The sequence below is a fragment of the Pelophylax lessonae genome (genome assembly GCF_965119305.1).
Source record: "Pelophylax lessonae genome assembly, chromosome: 10".
Lineage (NCBI taxonomy): Eukaryota > Metazoa > Chordata > Amphibia > Anura > Ranidae > Pelophylax > Pelophylax lessonae.
The window spans coordinates 205011233-205034023 of NC_138777.1; the positions used below are offsets into that span (position 1 = coordinate 205011233).

General features: G+C 44.8%; 1 protein-coding gene across 2 annotated transcripts in view; it reads right to left on the minus strand.

Moving 5' to 3' along the window:
* LOC309565299 (solute carrier family 66 member 2-like) overlaps window positions 1–22791 on the minus strand; it is a 56729-nt gene that overhangs the window by 27074 nt on the left and 6864 nt on the right. For both annotated transcript variants that reach the window (XM_082270201.1, XM_082270202.1), the window contains exon 2: window positions 1302–1508. In XM_082270201.1, coding sequence (XP_082126327.1) covers window positions 1302–1492 — 191 coding nt within the window. In that variant the 5' untranslated portion in view covers window positions 1493–1508. The remainder of the gene's footprint in view (window positions 1–1301; window positions 1509–22791) is intronic.

A 22791-nucleotide genomic window follows, 5' to 3' on the forward strand; every position in this document is an offset into this window, starting at 1 on the left:
GTTCTCTGGTCAGATGAGACCAAAATTAAACTTTTTGGCATAAAAGCAAAACGCTATGTGTGGCAGAAAACTAACACTGCACATCACCCTGAACACACCATCCCCACTGTGAAACATGGTGGTGGCAGCATTATGTTGTGGGGATGCTTTTCATCAGCAGGGACAGGGAAGCTGGTCAGAGTTGATGGGAAGATGGATGGAGCCAAACACAGGGCAATCTTAGAAGAAAACCTGTTAGAGTCTTCAAAAGACTTCAGACTGGAGCAAAGGTTCACATTCCAATAGCACAATGGCCCTAAACCTACAGCCAGAGCTACAATGGAATGGTTTAGATCAAAGCATATTCATGTGTTAAGCTGGATACACACTAAACAATTTTCTTTAGATTTTTTCCTTTAGACTTTCCAAAACCATATAATATGAGGACAAACCTAAACACTTTCAATGTGTATGCAATCAGACAGGCCCCTTGCAGTACATAGTTGAATGTAAATCTGAAGAAAATCTACAAACAAAAGTTGCATAGTGTGTATCCAGCTTTAGAATGGCCCAGTCAAAATCCAGACCTAAATCCAATTGAGAATCTGTGGCAAGAATTGAAAATTGCTGCTCACAGACGCTCTCCATTCAATCTGAGAGAGCTTGAGCTATTTTGCATAGAAGAATGGGCAAAAATGTCCCTCTCTAGATGTGCAAAGCTGGTAGAGACATCCCCAAAAAGACTTGCAGCTGTAATTGCAGTGAAAGGTGGTTCTACATAGTATTGACTCAGGGGGGTGAGTACTAATGCTCGTCACAGTTTTCACAGATTTATTTGTAAAAAATGTTGAAAACCATTTATCATTTTCCTTCCACTTGACAATTATGTGCCACTTTGTGTTGGTCTATCACATAAAATCCCAATAAAATACATTTAGGTTTTTGGTTGTAACATGAAATGTGGAAAATTTCAGGAGGTATGAATACTTTTTCAAGACACTGTAAGACAGCTATAAGGAGCTGCAACAAGAAGAGTGAGACTCCCTCTCTTGACTTTGTGATGACTTCAGTGTAAGAGAAGAGCTGTTGGAATTTACTGTTGGAAAACCAACCACATATCAGAGAGATCCAGTCTGTGTCCACCTTAAACATGTGGTCATCCCTAGATGACTCTGTTGGGTACAAAGGTGTGTCCAAACCAACTATACCATCAGATTACAGAGCTCTGTGTGGCGCCAACCCTCATTTTCTGCCCAGCATGGAGCTAAATTCTGACTTCACAGCCTTATCTTTCAGTTTTGAGTGGAGTCCTGTCCACCTACCAGAAGAATATGCGAAGGATATTGGCCACCAGCAGAACCAAACAGACCCAGGTGGAGAAGCCCTCTGTGTTGGAGGTCCTCTTAATTTCCTGATACTGGGGGATGTACGGGACAATGCCTCCGACCACCATGAGACAGGACGAGACCCAAGAGAAGAGGAGCCAGCCGCCATCGCTATCTGCGTCCATCATCCTCTACAGAGAGCACCTGTGAGAAGAGAAAACCCCCACCATTAGTCAAACCAAGGGGTCTAGTTATAAAGAAATTCACTCTGTAAATGCCGCAGCATGAAGATAATCCCCGTAATGTCACTAATATGTGCATTTCCAATGATGGCCAGCTCCATCTAGTGGCCATATTGCATAATTTTTCTGATTGTGATATTTCAGGAAACTACCACATTATGGCCACTAGATGGAACTGACGATCATAGGAAATACACATCTTAGACACATTATGCGGATTATCCTCATGCTGAGGCATTTGCACAGCACATTTTATATAAATATACCATGTACTGTAGTTTTAAATGTTTTAACCAGTTTAGGACCGCCCGCCGCAGATATACTGCGGCAGGCAGCCACTCCCAGGCCACTCCCCCGGCGCTCACTCTCAGGAGGCTAGGGGGCGAGTGCGCACCGCCGGCGGCACGCTCCCGCTCCTGCTCGTCAGTCGTCAGTGGGGAAGCCGATGCAGTGCGCAGGCAGCTCCGATTGCCGCCTGACACCCGCTGAGAGAGAAGAACGGTCAGCTGTTGAAAACACAGCCGACTGTCCTTCTCCCTGTAATGATCATAGAGCCCCTGTGATCCTTCTATACAGGATCACATGTCTCTATGGTCATTTCAGAAGCCACGCCCCCCCCCCCCCCCCACAGTTAGAATCACTCCCCTAGGCTCACATTTAACCCCTTGATCACCCATAATGTTAACCCCTTCCCTGCCAGTGTCATTATTACAGTAACAGTGCATATTTTTAGCACTGATTACTGTAGTAATGTCACTGGTCCCCCCAAAAGTGTCAAAAATGTCAGTCAGGAGTCCGATCTGTCCGCCACAATGTCGCAGTCCCACAAAAAAATGCAGATCGCCGCCATTACTAGTAAAAAAAAAAAAAAACAATAAAAATGACAGAAATCTTTCCCATAGTTAGTAGACACAATAACTTTTGCGCAAAGCAAAAATACACTTATTGCGATTATAAAATTTTGAACCACTTACCGCAAAGTGATGTACCCGTACGTCGGCTGACTTTGCGTGGTTGCGCAAAAGTTATCGCGTCTACTAACTATGGGAAAGATTTCTGTCATTTTTATTGTTTTTTTTTTTTTTACTAGTAATGGCGGCGATCTGCGTTTTTTTGTGGGACTGCGACATTGTGGCGGACAGATCGGACTCCTGACTGACATTTTTGACACTTTTGGGGGGACCAGTGACATTACTACAGTAATCAGTGCTATAAATATGCACTGTTACTGTTACTAACTAGAGGCATCATCCCGGTACCGTTGTTTGGAGCCGGCGGTCGGCTTTCCGGCGGTAATGACCGATGCAGCTCAGGAGCAGAAAACAAATTGGCCTAAAATGTTACAAAAGTTTGATTTTTAAATTTCTTTTGAGAATGTTACATAGCAGAATGTGAAAAATATTGTTTTTTTTTTTTCAGAATTGTCGCTTTTTTTATTTATAGCACAAAAAATAAAAATCGCAGAGGTGATCAAATACCACCAAAAGAAAGCTCTATTTGTGGAAAAAGAAGGACATCAATTTTATTTGGGTATAGTGTTGCACTACCGCGCAATTGTCCGTTAAAGTAACACAGTGCCGAATCGCAAAATAGGGCCTGGTCAGGAAGGGGGCATAAAGGGGACCTGTCATCAGATATAATTCCAAGGTAAATGCGACATGCTGAGTAATGTGCCAGCGCAACCCAGGTTTTTTTTCCCTATCACAGAGATGACAGCACTTCCCCTGACAATATCTTCATCTGATTTTCTCTCCAGATAGACAGCGCCATCTTTGCTCAGGCATCATCCAAGATCACCATCTACTTTCTGGACTGAGATGCCAGCTCAGAGATGACACGTAAATCCTGGTGCCTGTGCAGTTCTGGGCTGTGTTCACGAATGTCTGACACAGATCACGTTGATTCAGTTCCTCAGTGGTCAGACCACATTGTGACTTTTATTTCTTTATATTTTTTTACAATGTTACCCGTCCGACTCCTCAGTGATCAGACTGCAATGTTATGACCTTGTAGCTACTGCAGTCTCTCAACTTGTGACTTGCTACAAAGTTACAATGTTGCAATCTGAACACTGGGGGAGGGGAGACTGAGGAAATCATCAGACTGATGACATCATCGGAGCCTGGTCAAAGTCAGTGACTGGAGTTCAAGGACGACTTTTTAATATTAAAGCCCTGGTTTCCCCCAATGCTATTTGCCCGTTCAAAGTCGCATGACAAGCCGCACCCTAATTTCAGAAATATCAAAATTGTTCAAATCGTTGCGACTTTGGAAAGGTTCCTGGATACTTTTCTGCGATTTCGTTGCAACTTGCATTGACTTCTGTTAACCACTTCAGCTCTGGAAGGTTTTACCCCCCTTAATGACCAGGCCATTTTTTGTGTTACGGCACTGCATTGCTTTAACTGACAATTGCGCAGTCGTGCGACACTGTACCCAAATAAAATTGATGTCCTATTTTTACTACAAATAGAGCTTTCTTTTGGTGGTATTTGATCACCTGTGCAATTTTTAATTATTGCGCTATAAACCCCCCAAAAAAGGGACAATTTTGAAAAAAAAAAAAATTTTTTTTTTCAAATTCTGCTATATAACATTCCCCCAAAAAAAAATTTAAATTTATTTTTTCATCCTTTTAGGCCAATTTGTATTCTGCTACATATTTTTGGTAAAAAAAATTCCCAATGATGGTTTGTGCAAAAGTTATCGCGTCTACAAACTAGGTGAAAGATTTATGTACTTTTGTTAAGTCTTACTTTGTTTCCCCACAAATAGTGATTTCTGAATTTGATTACCTCTGTGGTTTTTATTTTTTGGGCTATAAACAAAAAAAGAACCACAATTTTGGAAAAAAAAAAAAAAAAGCATTTTTTCCTGCTATTAAACATACCCAATAAATTTTTTTTTTTAAATTTCAATTTTTTTTCAATTAGTTTAGGCCAATTTGTACTCTGCTACATATTTTTGGTAAAAAAAAAATCCTAATAAGTGTATATTGATCGGTTTGCGCAAAAGTTATCGCGTCTACAAACTATGGGATAGATCAATGGACTTTTTTTTTATTGTTTTTACTAGTAATGGCGGAGATAAGTAAGCGGTACTGCGACATTGTGGCAGACAAATCTGACTGTGACACTTTTTGGGGACCAGTGACACCAATACATTGAGCAATGAAAAAACACTTTTCAAATACCCCACCTTCAAAGTGGGCTGCTTAAGTGATCCTATGCGCTTAGGAGTAATATCATTATATAGTATATTAAATCACAAAATGCTGCTACTTAAAAAATAAAGATGTAAAAAAAGAAATGTATGTACTGCTGCACTAGTCAGTGATAAATTTCTGTCTGCTGACGCCCCCGGAGAAGAAGTCAGGAAGTGATGAAACGCGTCGGGCGTGGTTATACGGCGTCCACATTGCAACTTTACACAGAGAGGAGACAGTCCCGGTGGGGGAGTTTGTTCAGTGTGGAGCTAACACAACACCATCGGTGATTCTTGTACCTCCATGTGATATTTATGCTTTTATTTCTTCATTTACAAGTGAGTGCAATACTTTTTGACTTTAATAAATCCATGTGCTAAACGTTATCACGCTATTGGCGGTTCTTCTTTCTTCTACATCTATCTATACCACATTTTGCTGGGTGAGCTTAGTCCATGAAAGTGGGTAGGCATGGAGAGTTGTTGAGTGTCCATTTCTTCTGTCCCAGCACAGTGGTGGTGGAGAGTGATGGTGACCCCTTCAATTATCACGATTCATTTATTCTGCTGATAAGCGTGAAGTATTGCACCAATTACATATTCTTATGTACTTATTAATGGATTTTATTTATACATATATATGTATTTATTTTGTCTGCGAAGTACAAGTGATAGCTGAGTGTGCTTAATGATTAGATGACTATTGGGCAGCTATTTACATTCTAGCATATGAGTCCTTGTTTGTGTTTCATTTGGAGGTAGGTAGAGGGTACCACCATCCCTGCGCTACAGAAATTTATCACTGCCTAGTGCAGCAGTACATACATTTCTTTTTTTTACAATACAGTGATCAGTGCTAAAAAAAATTGCACTGTTACTGTATAAATGACACTGGCAGGGAAGGGGTTAACCCCAGGGGTGATCTCGTAGGATTAAATGTGCTCCTAGGGTGTGCTTTCTAACTGTAGAGGGAGCGGATGCACTAGAGGAAAAGAGAGATCTGTGTTTAAGCTTAGCTGACAGAATGGCGGTCTGCCTTGTTTACTTAGGCAGACCGCCGTTCTGTCATTCCGCCGAACGATCGGCGGGTCCTGGCGGCCATCGAGGGCACCATACCCGCTTATTGGCTTCCGCTGTGTCAAATCACAGCAGGAGCGGCGCTCCAGCAACGCGCTCGCCCCGACATCTGCACAAAATCACGTACATGTATGCGATTTTGTGCAGCCGGGCCACCCTGCCGTCGTATATATATGCGGCAGGCGGTCCTGAAGTGGTTAAATGAAGTCGCGAGCCACCATGAAATCGGAGATCCAAATCACACTGATCTTCAGATTTGAAATTGCGCTGAAGTAGTGCGATTTTAAAGCCACAAGGGTGCGAACCAGGGAAAAAGGTGGAGCTTTTCTAAAATATGAGAGTATGACCATTTATGAATTGAGATTGTTAAAGTGAATTTACATCCCATCACTAAGAGTTAACCCTGTGCGTTGTGTCCTCCTGACGCGCGGTCAGTGTAGCGCAGCGGCAGAGGGTGTGTGACGTCCTGCTTCTGCTCTCTCGATGAAAGATGCCGCTGACTCCCGCTCCATGTCCTGTTTGCCTTGCTCTCTAATCCATCAAACACGCTGACATGGAAAACCCTGAACTCTCTCATGCCCCCCCCTATGCCAAGTGTCCGTGCAAATAAAACCTCAAATCGGTCAAATCGCAGAAAAATAAAAAAGTAAAAGAACAGGATCAGGAATGGCGACATAATGACAGATAATAACTAACTATGTAATGTGTAAAATAAATGGGTACTAATATTTATAGGTAAAGTTGATCCAGGGAATATCTGATTGCCCCTCTGGGGATCAGGAAGGAATTCTTTCCCCTGCTGTAGTAAATTGGATCATGCTTTGCTGGGGGTTTTTTCGCCTTCCTCTGGATCAACTGCGGGTATAGGATTGTGTATATGGGATTGTATGGTTGGGTTTTCTTTACTGTTTTTTGTTTCTTATTTATTGAGCCGGATGGACTTGTGTCTTCTTTCAACCTAACTATGTAATAAGATGACGCGTCACATCTGGGGAGAGGAGAGTGGGCGATCAGTGTGGACAGGACCACCATTAATCATCACAGCTCCATCTTATTACATTACCTGGCGACTTTCACCTCCACTGTCACAGTGTGCGGAGGGATATTAGAGTGTAAGCTCTTCTGGTGCAGAAGCTGATGTGACTGGCTGAGTGTTCTCTGTACAGCACTGTGGTATATGTCAGAGCTACATAATTGTATAATATTAATGTGTGACTGTGGGGGGGCATTAGAGCGTAAGCTCTTCTGGTGCAGAGACTGATGTGACTGGCTCAGTGTTCTCTGTACATCATGGTAAATGTCAGAGCTACATGATTGTATAATAATAATAATAGGGTGTGACTGTGGCGGGCATTAGAGTGTTAGCTCCTTTGGTGCAGAGAATGATGTGACTGGCTCAGTGTTCTCTGTACAGCACTGCAGTATATGTCAGAGCTATATAATTGTATTATAATAATAGCAGCACGTGACTGTGTGGGACATTAAAGTGTAAGCTCTTCTAGTGCAGAGACTGATGTGAGTGGCTCAGTGCTCTCTGTACATCACTGTGTTATATGTCAGAGCTACATAAATGTATAATAATAATAATAGCGCGTGGCTGTAGAGGCCTTAGAGTGTAAGCTCTTCTGGTGCAGAGACTGATGTGACTGGCTTAGTGTTCTCTGTACACAGAGATGTATAGTAACGAAGTAGAACTACTTAAGTACTGTACTTAAGTACCGAAATGCGGTATCTGTACTTTCCTAGAGTAGAATTTTTTTCTCCTACTTCTACTTTTACTTCACTACATTTTTTCGATGATTTCGATACTTCTACTCAAGTATTTTTTTTTTGTGCTGCATAGTTACTCGTTACTTTTAAAAAAATTACCACTGCCAGAACAGTAGATGGCAGGTTGCATAAAGCTCAAAAAAATGTGTATAATGTCATTTGTAAATCAGCGCATACGAAAATAAAGGCTGTGTATAATAAAAGCTGCTATACCAAATCTTTCCAATAAAAAGAAAATATGAAACAAACAAATAAATGGTGCTACAGCGCTTAAAGTGCATCAAGAAACTACTAACAAACACAGGTTAATCATTTGAATAAATCATTTGAAATAATAAAAACAATATGATGTTCAAACTTATGACTTCTTTCTTTAATAACTACATAACACAGTACTTGTACTTCTACTTTCAGTACTTGAGTAGAAATTTTTTTTCAAAACTACTGGTACTTTTTACTTTTAGTACTTAAGTAGCAAATTTTTTGAAAAAACTACTTGCAATACTTAAGTAAAAAAAATGTTGAATACTTTAGTACTTTTACTTAAGTAACTTTTTCTGCGAGCACTTCCACTTCTACTCAAGTAATTTTTTGATCGAGCACTTGTACTTTTACTCAAGTAGAAATTTCGAGTACTTTATACAAGTCTGTCTGTACAACATTGTGCTATATGTCATAGCTATATCATTGTATTATAATAATAATAATGTGTGACTGTGGGGGGGATTAGAGTGTGAGCTCCTCTTGTGCAGAGACTGATGTGACTGGCTCGTGTTCTCTGTACAGCACTGCGGTATATATCAGAGCTATATAATCATATAATAATAGCGTGTGACTGTGGGAGGCATTAAAGTGTAAGCTCTTCTGGTGCAGAGACTGATGTGACTGGCTCGGTGTTCTCTGTACACTACTGCGGTATATGTCAGAGCTATAAAATCATATAATAATAGCGTGTGACTGTGGGAGGCATTAAAGTGTAAGCTCTTCTGGTGCAGAGACTATATAAGATATATAATTATAATCATCACAGCTCCACCTTATTACATTACCTGGCGACTTTCATCTCTACTGTCACACGGTGTGTGGAGGGACATTAGAGTGTAAGCTCTTCTGGTACAGAGACTGATGTGACTGGCTCGGTGTTTTCTGTACAGCACTGTGGTATATGTCAGAGCTATATAACTGTATAATAATAATAATAGTGATAATTAGGGTTGACTGTCTAATTGCCAGTACACACACCCTGGCTCACCCCAATCACCCGGTACATAGTCACCATGTTACGGTTGCTCCGGCTCCCAGAACTGGTTGTGTTAGCTATGTAGGACATCTGACACATATCCGCAGGACAAGCTGAGGCACATACAGCGCACAGGAGGGAAGGGAAGCGCCCTGCTCCTTCCTGAGTGTGCCTGTAATCCCTAATCGAAGAGAACCTAACTCTGTGCACCACAAACCTGTCTCTGTGCACCACAAACCTGTCTCTGTGCACCACATTGTGCATAGAACGTGATCTAATCGAAGAGAACCTGTCTCTGTGCACCACATTGTGCATAGAACATGATCTAATCGAAGAGAACCTGTCTCTGTGCACCACAAACCTGTCTCTGTGCACCAAATTGTGCATAGAATGTGATCTAATCGAAGAGAACATGTCTCTGTGCACCACATTGTGCATAGAATGTGATCTAATCAAAGAGAACCTGCCTCTGTGCACCACTAACCTGTCTCTGTGCACCACATTGTGCATAGAACGTGATCTAATCGAAGAGAACCTGTCTCTGTGCACCACATTGTGCATAGAATGTGATCTAATCGAAGAGAACCTGTCTCTGTGCACCACATTGTGCATAGAATGTGATCTAATCGAAGAGAACCTGTCTCTGGGCACCACATTGTGCATAGAATGTGATCTAATCGAAGAGAACCTGTCTCTGTGCACCACTAACCTGTCTCTGCACCACATTGTGCATAGAACGTGATCTAATCGAAGAGAACCTGTCTCTGTGCACCACATTGTGCATAGAATGTGATCTAATCGAAGAGAACCTGTCTCTGTGCACCACTAACCTGTCTCTGTGCACCACATTGTGCATAGAACGTGATCTAATCGAAGAGAACCTGTCTCTGTGCACCACATTGTGCATAGAATGTGATCTAATCGAAGAGAACCTGTCTCTGTGCACCACATTGTGCATAGAATGTGATCTAATCGAAGAGAACCTGTCTCTGGGCACCACATTGTGCATAGAATGTGATCTAATCGAAGAGAACCTGTCTCTGTGCACCACTAACCTGTCTCTGTGCACCACATTGTGCATAGAACGTGATCTAATCGAAGAGAACCTGTCTCTGTGCACCACATTGTGCATAGAATGTGATCTAATCAAAGAGAACCTGTCTCTGTGCACCACTAACCTGTCTCTGTGCAACCACATTGTGCATAGAACGTGATCTAATCGAAGAGAACCTGTCTCTGTACACCACATTGTGCATAGAATGTGATCTAATCGAAGAGAACCTGCCTCTGTACACCACATTGTGCATAGAACGTGATCTAATCGAAGAGAACCTGCCTCTGTGCACCACACTTTGCATAGAACGCTATCTAATTATTGACAAGAACAAGGGCCAGGTAATGATCAGAAGCATATGACAGAAAAATCCTCCGTCAACTATCTATGACAGGTTCCCTTTAATAATATGATACATACCAGCCGACAATACACTGGCTAGTATGTACCATACCAGTATGACAAGGTAGAAAGGTTAAACTGCATAAAATTATCACTAGACACACTTCCTCTTTCATGAGGAAATATGTAATCAGCTCAGCTAGAGAGGAAATGTTTTGTAACACTTTCAAGTAGAGAAGTCTGTTCTCTGCCACCATACTGTGGAGCTGCGTCTTTTCTTCTCTGTGTGGAAGCAGCAGCGTCTCTGCAGAGGTCCAGTAGTCAGTGATAGAGCTCTCCACTGATGGAAGAACTCTAGCTGCATCTCACCCGGGGGCATAGGTGTGCGCAGGGGGTGTGCAGTGAAGATTTCCCCAAAGTCCACTGCACTACTGACACCATCCACTGGCCTGCTGACACGACCACTACTCTACTCTACTGACACCGTCCATGTTTTAAAATGTTTGTTTACTTTACGATTGTTTGTGTGTGTGTGTGTGTGTGTACACTGTTCAAAAAAAAAAACACATCAGCTCTCAATGGGGAAAAATATCATGCTGGATATCTATACTGATATGGACTGGGTAATGTGTTAGGATCTATACTGGTATGGACTGGGTAATGTGTTAGGATCTATACTGGTATGGACTGGGTAATTTGTTAGGATCTATACTGGTATGGACTGGGTAATGTGTTAGGATCTATACTGATATGGACTGGGTAATGTGTTAGGATCTATACTGGTATGGACTGGGTAATGTGTTAGGATCTATACTGATATGGACTGGGTAATGTGTTAGGATCTATACTGGTATGGACTGGGTAATGTGTTAGGATCTATACTGATATGGACTGGGTAATGTGTTAGGATCTATACTGGTATGGACTGGGTAATGTGTTAGGATCTATACTGATATGGACTGGGTAATGTGTTAGGATCTATACTGGTATGGACTGGGTAATGTGTTAGGATCTATACTGGTATGGACTGGGTAATGTGTTAGGATCTATAGTGGTATGGACTGGGTAAAGTGTTAGGAATGAAAGGATGTCACATCATTTGATGGAAATGAAAATTATCACCCTACAGAGGGCTGAATTCAAAGACACCCCGAAAATCAAAGTGAAGAAATGATGCAGCAGGCTAGTCCATTTTGCTGAAATTTCATTGCAGCAACTAAAAAATGGCCCTCAATAGTTTGTATGGTCCCCATGTGCTTGTATGCATGCCGGGCAATATCAGGGAATGCTCCTAATGAGACAATGGATGATGTCCTGGGGTTTTTCCTCCCAGATCTGAACCAGGGCATCACTGAGCTCCTGAACAGAATGAGGTGCAATCTGGCGGCATCGAATGGACTGAAACATAATGTCCCAGAGGTGTTCTATTGGATTTAGGTCAGGTGAGCGTGAAAGCCATTCAATGGTATCAATTCCTTCATCCTCCTGGAACTGGCTGCATACTCTCACCACACAAGGCCGGGCATTGTCATGCACAAGGAGGAACCCAGGACCCACTGCACCAGCTTAGGGTCTTGCAATGGGTACAAAGAGATCATCCCAATACCTAATGGCAGTCAGGGTGCCATTGCCTAGCCTGTAGAGGTCTGTGCGTCCCTCCATGGATATGCCTCCCCAGACCATCAATGACCCACCACCAAACCGGTCATGCTGAGCGATGTTACAGGCAGCATAACGTTCTCCACACCATCTCCAGACCCTTTCACATCTGTCACATGAGCCTAGGGTGAACCTGCTCTCATCTGTGACAAGCACAGGGTGTCAGTGACGGACCTTCCAATTCTGGTGTTCAATGGCAAATGGCAATTGAGCTTCACGGTGCCGGGCAGTGAGCACAGGGCCCACTAGAAGACGTCGGGCCCCCATGCCATCCTCATGAAGTCTGTTTCTGACTGTTTGGTCAGAGACATTCACACCAGTGGCCTGCTGGAGGTCATTTTGTAGGGCTCTGGCAGTGCTCATCCTGTTCCTCCTTGCAAAATGAAGCAGATACCGGTCCTGCTGATGGGTTAATGACCTTCTTAGGCCCTGTCCAGCTCTCCTAGAGTAACTGCCTGTCTCCTGGAATCTACTCCATGCTCTTGAGACTGTGCTGGGAGACACAGCAAACCTGGCAATGGCACATCATGATGTGTCATTCTGGAGGAGTTGGACTGCCTGTGCATCCTCTATAGGGTCCAGGTATCGCCTCATGCTACCAATAGTGACACTGACCCTAGCCAAATGTAAAACTAGTGACAAACACTCAGAAAAGATGAGTAGGGAAAAAAATGACAGTGGCCTCCACTTGTAAAACCATTCCTGTTTTAGAGGTTGTCTCATTGTTGCCCATTTAGTGCACTTGTTGTTCATTTTATTAACACCAAAGCAACTGAAACTGATTAACAACCCCCTCTGCTACTTAACTAACTAGATCAATATCCCAGGAGTTTAATTGACTTGATGCTATATTCTGATTCAAAAGCGTTCCTTTAATTTTTTTGAGCAGTGTACATATACAGTATCTCACAAAAGTGAGTACACCCTCACATTTTTGTAAATATTTTATTATATCTTTTCATGTGATAACACTGAAGAAATGACACTTTGCTACAATGTAAAGTAGTGAGTGTACAGCTTGTATAACAGTGTAAATTTGCTGTCCCCTCAAAATAACCCAACACACAGCCATTAATGTCTAAACCGCTGGCAACAAAAGTGAGTACACCTTTAAGTGAAAATGTCCTAATTGGGCCCAATTAGCCATTTTCCCTCCCCGGTGTCATGTGACTTGTTAGTGTTACAAGGTCTCAGGTGAAAATGGGGAGCAGGTATGTTAAAATTTGGTGTTATCGCTCTCGCTCCCTCATACTGGTCACTGGAAGTTCAACATGGCACCTCATGGCAAAGAACTCTCTGAGGATTTGAAAAAAAGAATTGTTGCTCTCCATAAAGATGGGCTAGGCCAGTGATGGCGAACCTTGGCACCCCAGATGTTTTGGAACTACATTTCCCATGATGCCAAACTACACTGCAGAGTCCATGAGCATCATGGGAAATATAGTTCCAAAACATCTGGGGTACTAAGGTTCGCCATCACTGGCCTAGGCTATAAGAAGATTGCCAAGACCCTGAAACTGAGCTGCAGCACGGTGGCCCAGACCATACAGAGGATTAACAGGACATGTTCCACTCAGAACAGGCCTCGATATGGTCGACCAAAGAAGTTAAATGCACGCACTCAGCATCATATCCAGAGGTTGTCTTTGGGAAATATATGTATGAGTGCTGCCAGATTTGCTGCAGAGGTTGGAGGGGTGGGGGGGTCAGCCTGTCAGTGCTCAGACCATACGCCGCACACTGCATCAAATTGGCCTGCATGGTTGTCGTCCCAGAAGGAAGCCTCTTCTAAAGATGATGCACAAGAAAGCCATCAAACAGTATGCTGAAGACATGCAGACTAAGGACATGGATTACTGGAACCATATCCTGTGGTCTGATGAGACAAAGATAAACTTATTTGGTTCAGATGGTGTCAAGTGTGTGTGGTGGCAACCAGGTGAGGAGTATAAAGACAAGTGTGTCTTGCCTACAGTCAAGCATGGTGGTGGGAGTGTCATGGTCTGGGGCTGCATGAGTTCTGCCAGCATTTGGGAGCTACAGTTTGCTGAGGGAACCATGAATGCCAACATGTACTGTGACATACTGAAGCAGAGCATGATCCCCTCCCTTCATAGACTGGGCAGCAGGGCAGTATTCCAACATGATAACGACCCCAAACACACCTCCAAGATGACCACTGCCTTGCTAAAGAAGCTTAGGGTAAAGGTGATTGACTGGCCAAGCATGCCTCCAGACCTAAACCATTTTGAGCATCTGTGGGGCATCCTCAAATGGAAGGTAGAGTAGTGCAAGGTCTCTAACATCCACCAGCTCTGTGATGTCATCATGGAGGAGTAGAAGAGGACTCCAGTGGCAACCTGTGAAGCTCTGGTGAAATCCATTCCCAAAAGGGTTAAGGCAGTGCTGGAAACTAATGGTGGTCACACAAAATATTGAAACTTTGGGCCCAATTTAGACACTTTGACTTAGGGGTGTTCTCACTTTTGTTGCCAGCGGTTTAGACATTAATGGCTGTGTGTTGAGTTATTTTGAGGGGACAGCAAATTTACACTGTTATACAAGCTGTACACTCACTACTTTACATCATAGCAAAGAGTCATTTCTTCAGTGTTGTCACATTAAAAGATATAATAAAATATTTACAAAAATGTGAGGGGTGTATTCACTTTGGTGAGATACTGTATATACACACACAGGAATGTGCGTTGAGCTTAGGGTTGCACACCCTAATGCAATAGGCTGCAGACACCTATGCCCAGGGGTGTGTTGGACCTCTGCGGAGAGATGACTGCTTCCACACAGAGTCCTTATTCACAGCATGCTGGCAGGGGACAGGCTTTTCTGCTCAGGCTGTTTGTGCTTTCTAAAGGAAATGAGCTGTTTGTACATCTTTTATATTGATACATATGGATGGATTTAGCTGATCTAAACTGAAAGTTAAATTGGGCGTTTTAAATAAAAAGATTTCCAAATGATGTTTAGTGTCCCTTTAATGTGATATAACAGAATCCATTCCCAGTGTGCCTAATTTGGAAACTTATCCAGACATCCATCTTGTCCCCAGACTTGTCCCGTGTGTCAGCCATCAGAATGGATTACAGGCAGACGTGATAAAGTGACACAGCGAGCGAGAATGATGTGCAGTAAACCAAAGTAACTACATACAGCAGAAAGAGAGATGGATGGTGATAGGTTGAAAAAAATTACTAGACTTTCTGCATTATTCCATCTCTAGCAAAACTACTACTGGGGGGTCAGGGTACAGTAGATGGAAAGACATAGAGGGAAGGGGACAGAAGGGTTGGGGTAGAGTAGATGGAAAGCCATGGATGTAATGGGACAGAAGAGTCAGGGTACAGTAGATGGAAAGCCATATAGGGAATGGGACAGAAGGGTTACATACATAGTTACTAAAGTTACATAGTTGTTGAGGTTGAATAAAGGCAACAGTCCATCCAGTTCAACCCGTACAGGTGTATGTTTCAGTGACGTGATCATTTCCCATAACCCTGAATGTTGTGGAAGAGAGTTCCACATTCTCACCGCCCTTACAGTGAAGAACCCCTTACGCAGTTTAAAATTAAACTGCCTCTCCTCTAATCTCATTGAATGGCCACGTGTCTTCTTGCACTTCTTAAGACTAAATAGTTTTTTACCTATGTTGTGATCACCATTGAGGTATTTGTAAATCGCTATCATCAGGGGACAGAAGGGTCAGGGTACAGTAGATGGACAGCCATCGATGTAAGGGGACAGAATGGTCGGGTACAGTAGATGGAAAGCCATTGAGGGAAGGGGACAAAAGGGTCAGGGTACAGTAGATGGAAAGCCATGGAGGGAAGGGGACAGAAGGTTTGGGGTACAGTAGATGGAAAGCCATGGAGGGAAGGGGACAGATGGTTTGGGGTACAGTAGATGGAAAGCCATGGAGGGAAGGGGACAGAAGGTTTGGGGTACAGTAGATAGAAAGCCATTGAGGGAAGGGGACAGAAGGAGGTTGGAGTCCAGGACTACCTGGGCTCTAGCGATCACAGGATGATCACATTTAGTGTAAATAACAATATAACACGGCAAGTGGGGAACATAAGAACCCTAAACTTCAGAAGGGCAAACTTTCCAAAATTGTACTCATTGATGGAAAGGGTAAACTGGGACCAATCCCTGGGATCCCTGACCACAGAGGAAAAATGGGAATGCTTTAGGACCACATTAAGCAAATGCATCTTGCAGTGCATTCCTATGGGAAATAAATTTAGAAGGGACAAAGCCAAACCTGGCTGGCTAAACCGTAGCGTTAAAAAACTTATTAGGGGAAAAAAAGGAAATATAAAGCAGAGGGCACAATATCGGCTTTCGACCAATACAAGGAGGCAAATAAGAAAAGTAAACACGAAATCAAGATGGCTAAAATCAACTTTAAGAGACAAATAGCGGAGGATAGTAAAAAAATAAAACAAAGAAATTCTTTAAATATATCAACAGCAAAAAATCTAGGGCAGAGCATATTGCACACATAATTAGCGATGATGGGAGGATGGTTACAGAGGACACTGAAAAAGCAACCGTGCTGAATGCGTTTTTCTCGTCAGTCTTTACGCAGGAAACGGAGGGGCACACTGACCATGACTGTATGGTTAGTAGTAATACACAGGACTTGCCACTATGGCTTACAGAGGGTGAAATCAGGGAAAGGCTGGATAAACTTAACACAAACAAATCACCAGGCCCGGATGGTGTACATCCGAGAGTACTCAAAGAACTCAGTAAGGTTATATCCAGACCACTGTTCCTGATCTTTGCTGACAGTATTAGGACAGGAGATGTACCAGGGGAGTGGAGGAAAGCAAACGTGGTTCCGATATTCAAAAAGGGTCAGAGGCATATACCGGGAAATTATAGGCCTGTCAGTTTGACATCAATAGTATGTAAACTTCTGGAGGGGATGATAAGGGACTATATCGTAAAGTTTGCTAAAGACAACAACTTCATCAGCAGTAACCAGCACGGGTTTACAAATGGGCGTTCTTGTCAAACCAATCTCCTAACATTATACGAGGAGGTGAGCTGTGAGCTAGATAGGGGCAGACCAGTGGATGTGGTGTACTTAGATTTCGCTAAGGCGTTTGATACAGTTCCCCATAAGCACTTAATTTATAAAATAAGGTCTGCAGGTATCGATAGCAGGGTTTGCTCTTGGATACGGAACTGGCTAAAAGGGCGTGTCCAAAGGGTGGAAATAAACAGCGCATACTCAGACTGGTCTGAGGTGGTAAGCGGGGTCCCCCAAGGCTCAGTCCTGGGACCAACCTTGTTCAATTTATTCATAAACAGCATTGAGGACGGGATCAGTAGTTTGATATCAGTTTTTGCAGATGACACAAAATTGGGCAGGGCAATAACTGCACAGCATGAAGCAGATATCCTACAGAATGACCTGGACAAAATTACGGAGTGGGCAACGACATGGCAAATGAGGTTTAACGTGGAGAAGTGTAAGGTTTTGCACTTGGGGACTAGAAACATAAAAGCACAATACACGTTAGGGGGGGAACCCTTGGGGGAATCAAAAATGGAGAAAGATCTGGGAGTCTTGGTTGATGATAGACTAGGCAATAGCATGCAATGTCAAGCGGCAGCTGCCAAAGCCAGCAGAATATTAGCATGCATAAAGAAAGGGATGTATTCCAGAGATAAAACTATAATCCTTCCACTTTATAAAACTCTGGTCCGGCCGCATCTGGAGTATTCTGTCCAGTTCTGGTCACCAGTCCTCAGGAGGGATGAGCTGGAGAGAGTCCAGAGAAGGGCAACTAAACTAATTAGGGGATTGGAGGACCTTAATTATGAAGAGCGTCTGCAATCGCTTGATTTATTCTCCCTGGAGAAGAGACGCCTGAGGGGGGACATGATAGCAATTTTTAAATATCTCAATGGGGATCTCAGCTTAGAAAAAAAGCTGTTCAGTAGAAGGGATTGCATGAGGACTCGAGGGCATACAATGCGATTAGAGGAGAAGCGTTTTAACCTCAGGCAACGTGGGGGGTTCTTTACTGTTAGGGCTACAAGATTGTGGAATTCTCTACCACAAGAGGTGGTTTCTGCAGGTAGTATGGTGGCTTTCAAAAGACTCTTAGACATACATCTCAAGGATCAGAACATTCAGGGCTATGTGAGATGATTACGGCCACACACACCTACACAGGTTGAACTGGATGTACTATTGTCTTTATTCAACCTCACCTACTATGTAACTATGTAACTATGTAACTGGAAAGGGGATAGAAGGGTCAGGGTACAGCAGATGGAAAGCCATGGATGTAAGAGGACAGAAGGGTCGGGGTACAGTACATGGAAAGCCATGAATGTAAGGGGACAGAAGAGTCGGGTACAGTAGATGGACAGCCAGGGATGGAACGGGACAGAAGGGTCAGGGTACAGTAGATGGACAGCCATGGATGTAAGGAGACGGAAGGGTCAGGTACAGTAGATGGAATCCATTTATGTAAGGGGACAAAAGGGTCGGGTATAGTAGATGGAAAGCAATGAAGGGAAGGGGACAGAAGGGTTGGGGTACAGGAGATGGACAGGCATGGATGGAAGGGGACAGAAGGGTGAGGGTACAGTAGATGGAAAGCCATGGAGGGAAGGGGACAGAAGGGTTGGGGTACGGTAGATGGACAGCCATGGATGGAAGGGGACAGAAGGGTCAGGTAGGGTCAGGTACAGTAGATGCCGCTGACGAAGTCAAATTGCGCATAGAGGGAGAAATCCCTGGATATCACACATGAGATCACATACTGGAATCTAAGTCGCTGCTGACATCCGTTTAATATGCAGATAATTGCTAAGTTCAAAACTCCAAAAATGCCATATAAAGATAAAGAGGTAAAGGAAAGAGTTCTTTCATAGTGTAGTATTAAAAATCATTTATTTAAAAGAAAGTTGTATTGCACTTACATCTAAGAAGAAAAAGATCAGCATGGTATAGGGAACGCCGATTTGCAATCCACCTGCATTCCAGTTGATCGGAAATGACATATCTCGAGAACACCACCCTTTGGTGATCCCCCAAGAGGCAATGGGATATTCCCTGGATCAACTTTACCTATAAATGTTAGTACCCAGTTATGGGTATGCAGGGCCGCTGATGGGGGGGGACCACCAGCCCTCTTGTAGGGGGCCCGAGCACACAGGGGGGCCCACACAGAGAGAGGGATTAGTGATGGACAACAAATACAGAAATCTTCCTCCAGCCAGTGTTGCCAACCGCCCGTAGATTTACGGACAGCCCGTTAAAACAGGGCACTTTTCTCCTGCCCGTAAATGCCCGTAGCAGGAGAAAAGTGCCAGTAAATCTACGGCGGTGGCGGCACGGTCGGAACTGCGCATGCGCAGCGCGCAGTTCCGGAGATCCCCGAGTTATCGTCGGACGAGTGCCACGGCCCGCCTCTGCCTCCGCCTCCGCCCGCCCCTCCGCCGTCATTTAAGTTTTCCCACCGGCCGAGATCGGCATGTACTAAGGTGTCCTCCTGGATGGATGTCTGGACTCTGGAGGAATGGACCTGTCACGTCCTGTCACCCACATAACCAGCCCTCCCCTCCCCCCTCCTCCCCAATCGGCTGTGTGATGAAGCTGGGACTGGAGCCGTGCTGGGCACCATGCTGGCCACTGACCGTCCAATGATCCGCCGCAGGTAAGTAAGAGCGGGCTCCTCTCATCTGGATGGAAGGATGAGGGCACACACTGGTCCTGACATCACGAGGAGATGTTTCATGTAAGTGTAACTTGTACTGTCTTGGCTTGCCTTCCCTGACCCACTTCCCTGCCTCTGAGTCTCTGAACCCGCCGGACACTGTCACTCCATGCCCTGCCTCACTGCCTGTCACCTCACTGCCACTCCGGGACCCCAGGGGAGCTACCTATCTATCCACTCATTTATCTACCAGTACCTGTGTGATATCAGGGGCAGCTACCTACCTACCCATCCATCCGTCTACCTACCTAGCTGTGTGATGTGGAAAGCTAATATGAAGGGGGACATAGGAAGAAACTACTGTGAGGGGGTGAGGAGGGCACTTCCATGTCCACGCAGGCTCTGACCACCTCCTGTATTATGTACACAGTCTCTTACCACCCCCTTTACGATGTCCGCAGTGTCTGACCACCCCCTTTACCATATCCGCAGTCTCTGACCACCTCCTGTACCATGTCCGCAGTCTCTGACCACCTCCTGTACCATGTCCGCAGTCTCTGACCACCTCCTGTACCATATCCGCAGTCTCTGACCACCTCCTGTACCATGTCCGCAGTCTCTGACCACCTCCTGTACCATATCCGCAGTCTCTGACCACCTCCTGTACCATGTCCGCAGTCTCTGACCACCTCCTGTTCCATGTCCGCAGTCTCTGACCACCTCCTGTACCATGTCCGCAGTCTCTGACCACCTCCTGTACCATGTCCGCAGTCTCTGACCACCTCCTGTACCATGTCCGCAGTCTCCGACCACCTCCTGTACCATGTCCGCAGTCTCTGACCACCTCCTGTACCATGTCTGCAGTCTCTGACCACCTCCTGTTCCATGTCTGCAGTCTCTGACCACCTCCTGTACCATGTCCGCAGTCTCTTACCACCTCCTGTACCATGTCCGCAGTCTCTGACCACCTCCTGTACCATGTCCGCAGTCTCCGACCACCTCCTGTACCATGTCCGCAGTCTCTGACCATCTCCTGTACCATGTCCGCAGACTCTGACCACCTCCTGTACCATGTCCCCATCCTCTGACCACCTTCTGTACCATGTCTGCAGACTCTGATGTAAGGGGGAACTCTGTGCTGGCTGGGTTATGGTAACCCAACCTTCATGTAAATTTGAGAAATATGTTATTTTACTTTTGTTTAACTTTAACACATTGCTAATAGCACCAGCTATATGTTTATAGTTAAAATATTGATATTTGTACTGTTTAGCACTGAATTTTTTATTTTAGGTACTTTTTTCAGTGTCTGTAAAAAATGCGGCTTGGTCAGTAAATGTCATGATTTTTTGCCAGTAAAAAATTGGTGCCATCCGTAAATTTTGGGTGTTCTGCCAGTAAATTTCCCTCCGGGGGGGTTGGCAACACTGCCTCCAGCACCTGAATCTGATCTGTCCCTCTTCCTGCTATCAGCTTTTATCTGTTGAGAAAGACAGTTGTCCCTCACTAATCCCCCCTCCCTTGTGTGGCCCCCCTCCCAGCACTTATCTCTGCTCAGGAGTTTATTTGTAAATTGTAACTTTGTTTCTCTCTCTCTGTCTCTCTGATCACTGAGCTCCAACTGCCCAGCCTGTATATTTTTCTCGTCTCATCTTCTTTTTTATTTAACATAGTTTTCTTTTTAGATTTAGCAGGAATTATGCGAGTTATGTTATATTTGTGTCTGATAATAGTGATTTTGTTGTAATTTTAGCTAAATATATCTTTAATATTTTCTTGGGGGGGACCTGCCAGGTAGTCTGTACGGGGCCCCGCGATTTATAACAGCAGCCCTGTGGGTATGGGTTGGGGTACAGTAGATGGACAGCCATGGAGGTAAGGGGACAGAAGGGTTAGGGTGGAGTAGGTGGAAATTTGTAGAGGGAAGAGGACAGAGGGATCGGTGTACAGTAGATGGAAGAATGTGGAAGGGAAGGAGATGGAGGGGTCAAGGTACAGTGGATGGAAGGCTGTAGAGGGACAAGGACAGAGGGGTTGGGGTATAGTAGGTGAACAGCTGTGAAGGGAAGGGAACGAAGGGGTCGGGGTACAGTAGGTGAACAGCTGTGGAGGGAAGGGGACTGAGGGAGGGATTGGGTATAGTAGGTGGATAGCTGTGGAGGGAAGGGGACTGAGGGGTTGGGTACAGTAGGTGGACAGCTCTGGAGGGAAGGGACAGAGAGGCCAGGGTACATTAGGTGGAAAGCCAAAGATGTAAGGGGACGGAGGGGGTTGGGGTATAGTAGGTGGACATTAGTGGAGGGAAGAAGATGGAGGGGTCGGGTATAGTAGGTGGACAGCTGTGTAAAGAAGGGGACGGAGGGGTCAGGGTACAGTAGGTAGACAGCTGTGGAGGGAAGGGGACAGGGTACAGTAGGTGGACAGCTCTGGAGGGAAGAGGACGGAGGGGTCGGGGTACAGTAGGTGGACAGCTGTGGAGGGAAGAGAGTGAAGGGGTCGGTGTATAGTAGGTGCACAGCTGTGGAGGGAAGGGGATAGGGAAGATGGGGTTCAGTAGGTGGATAACTGTGGAGGGAAGGGGATGGAGGGGTCGCGGTATAGAAGGGGGCCAGCTGTGGCTGGAAGGTGACGGAGGGATCTTAGTACAGTTGGACAGCTCTGGAGGGAAGGGGATGGAGGGGTTAGGGTACAGTAAGTGGACAGCTATGGAGGGCAGGGGTCGGGGTACAGTAGGTGGACAGCTGTGGAGGGAAGGGGTTGGGGCATAGTAAGTGGACAGCTGTGGAGAGAAGGGGAAGGAGGGATTAGGGTACAGTAGGTGGACAGCTGTGGAGGGAAGAGGAGGGGTACAGTAGATGGACAGCTGTGGAGGGAAGGGGACAGAGGGGTAGGGGTACAGTAGGTGGACAGCTGTGGAGGGAAGAAGGCAGAGGGGTCAGGGTATAATAGGTGGGCAGCTGTGGAAGGAAGGGGATGGGGGAGACAGAGTATAGAAGGGGGACAGCTGTGGAGGGAATGCGACAGGGGGACAGGGTATAGTAGGTGAACAGTTGCGGAGGGAAGGGGGTGGAAGGGTGGGGGTACAGTAGATGGACAGCTGTGGAGGGAAGGGGACAGGGGGGTTGGTGTATAGAAGGGGGACAGTTGTGGAGGGAAGGGGGTGGAGGAAAAGTTGTCAGCTGTGCAGATATAAGAATAAAGT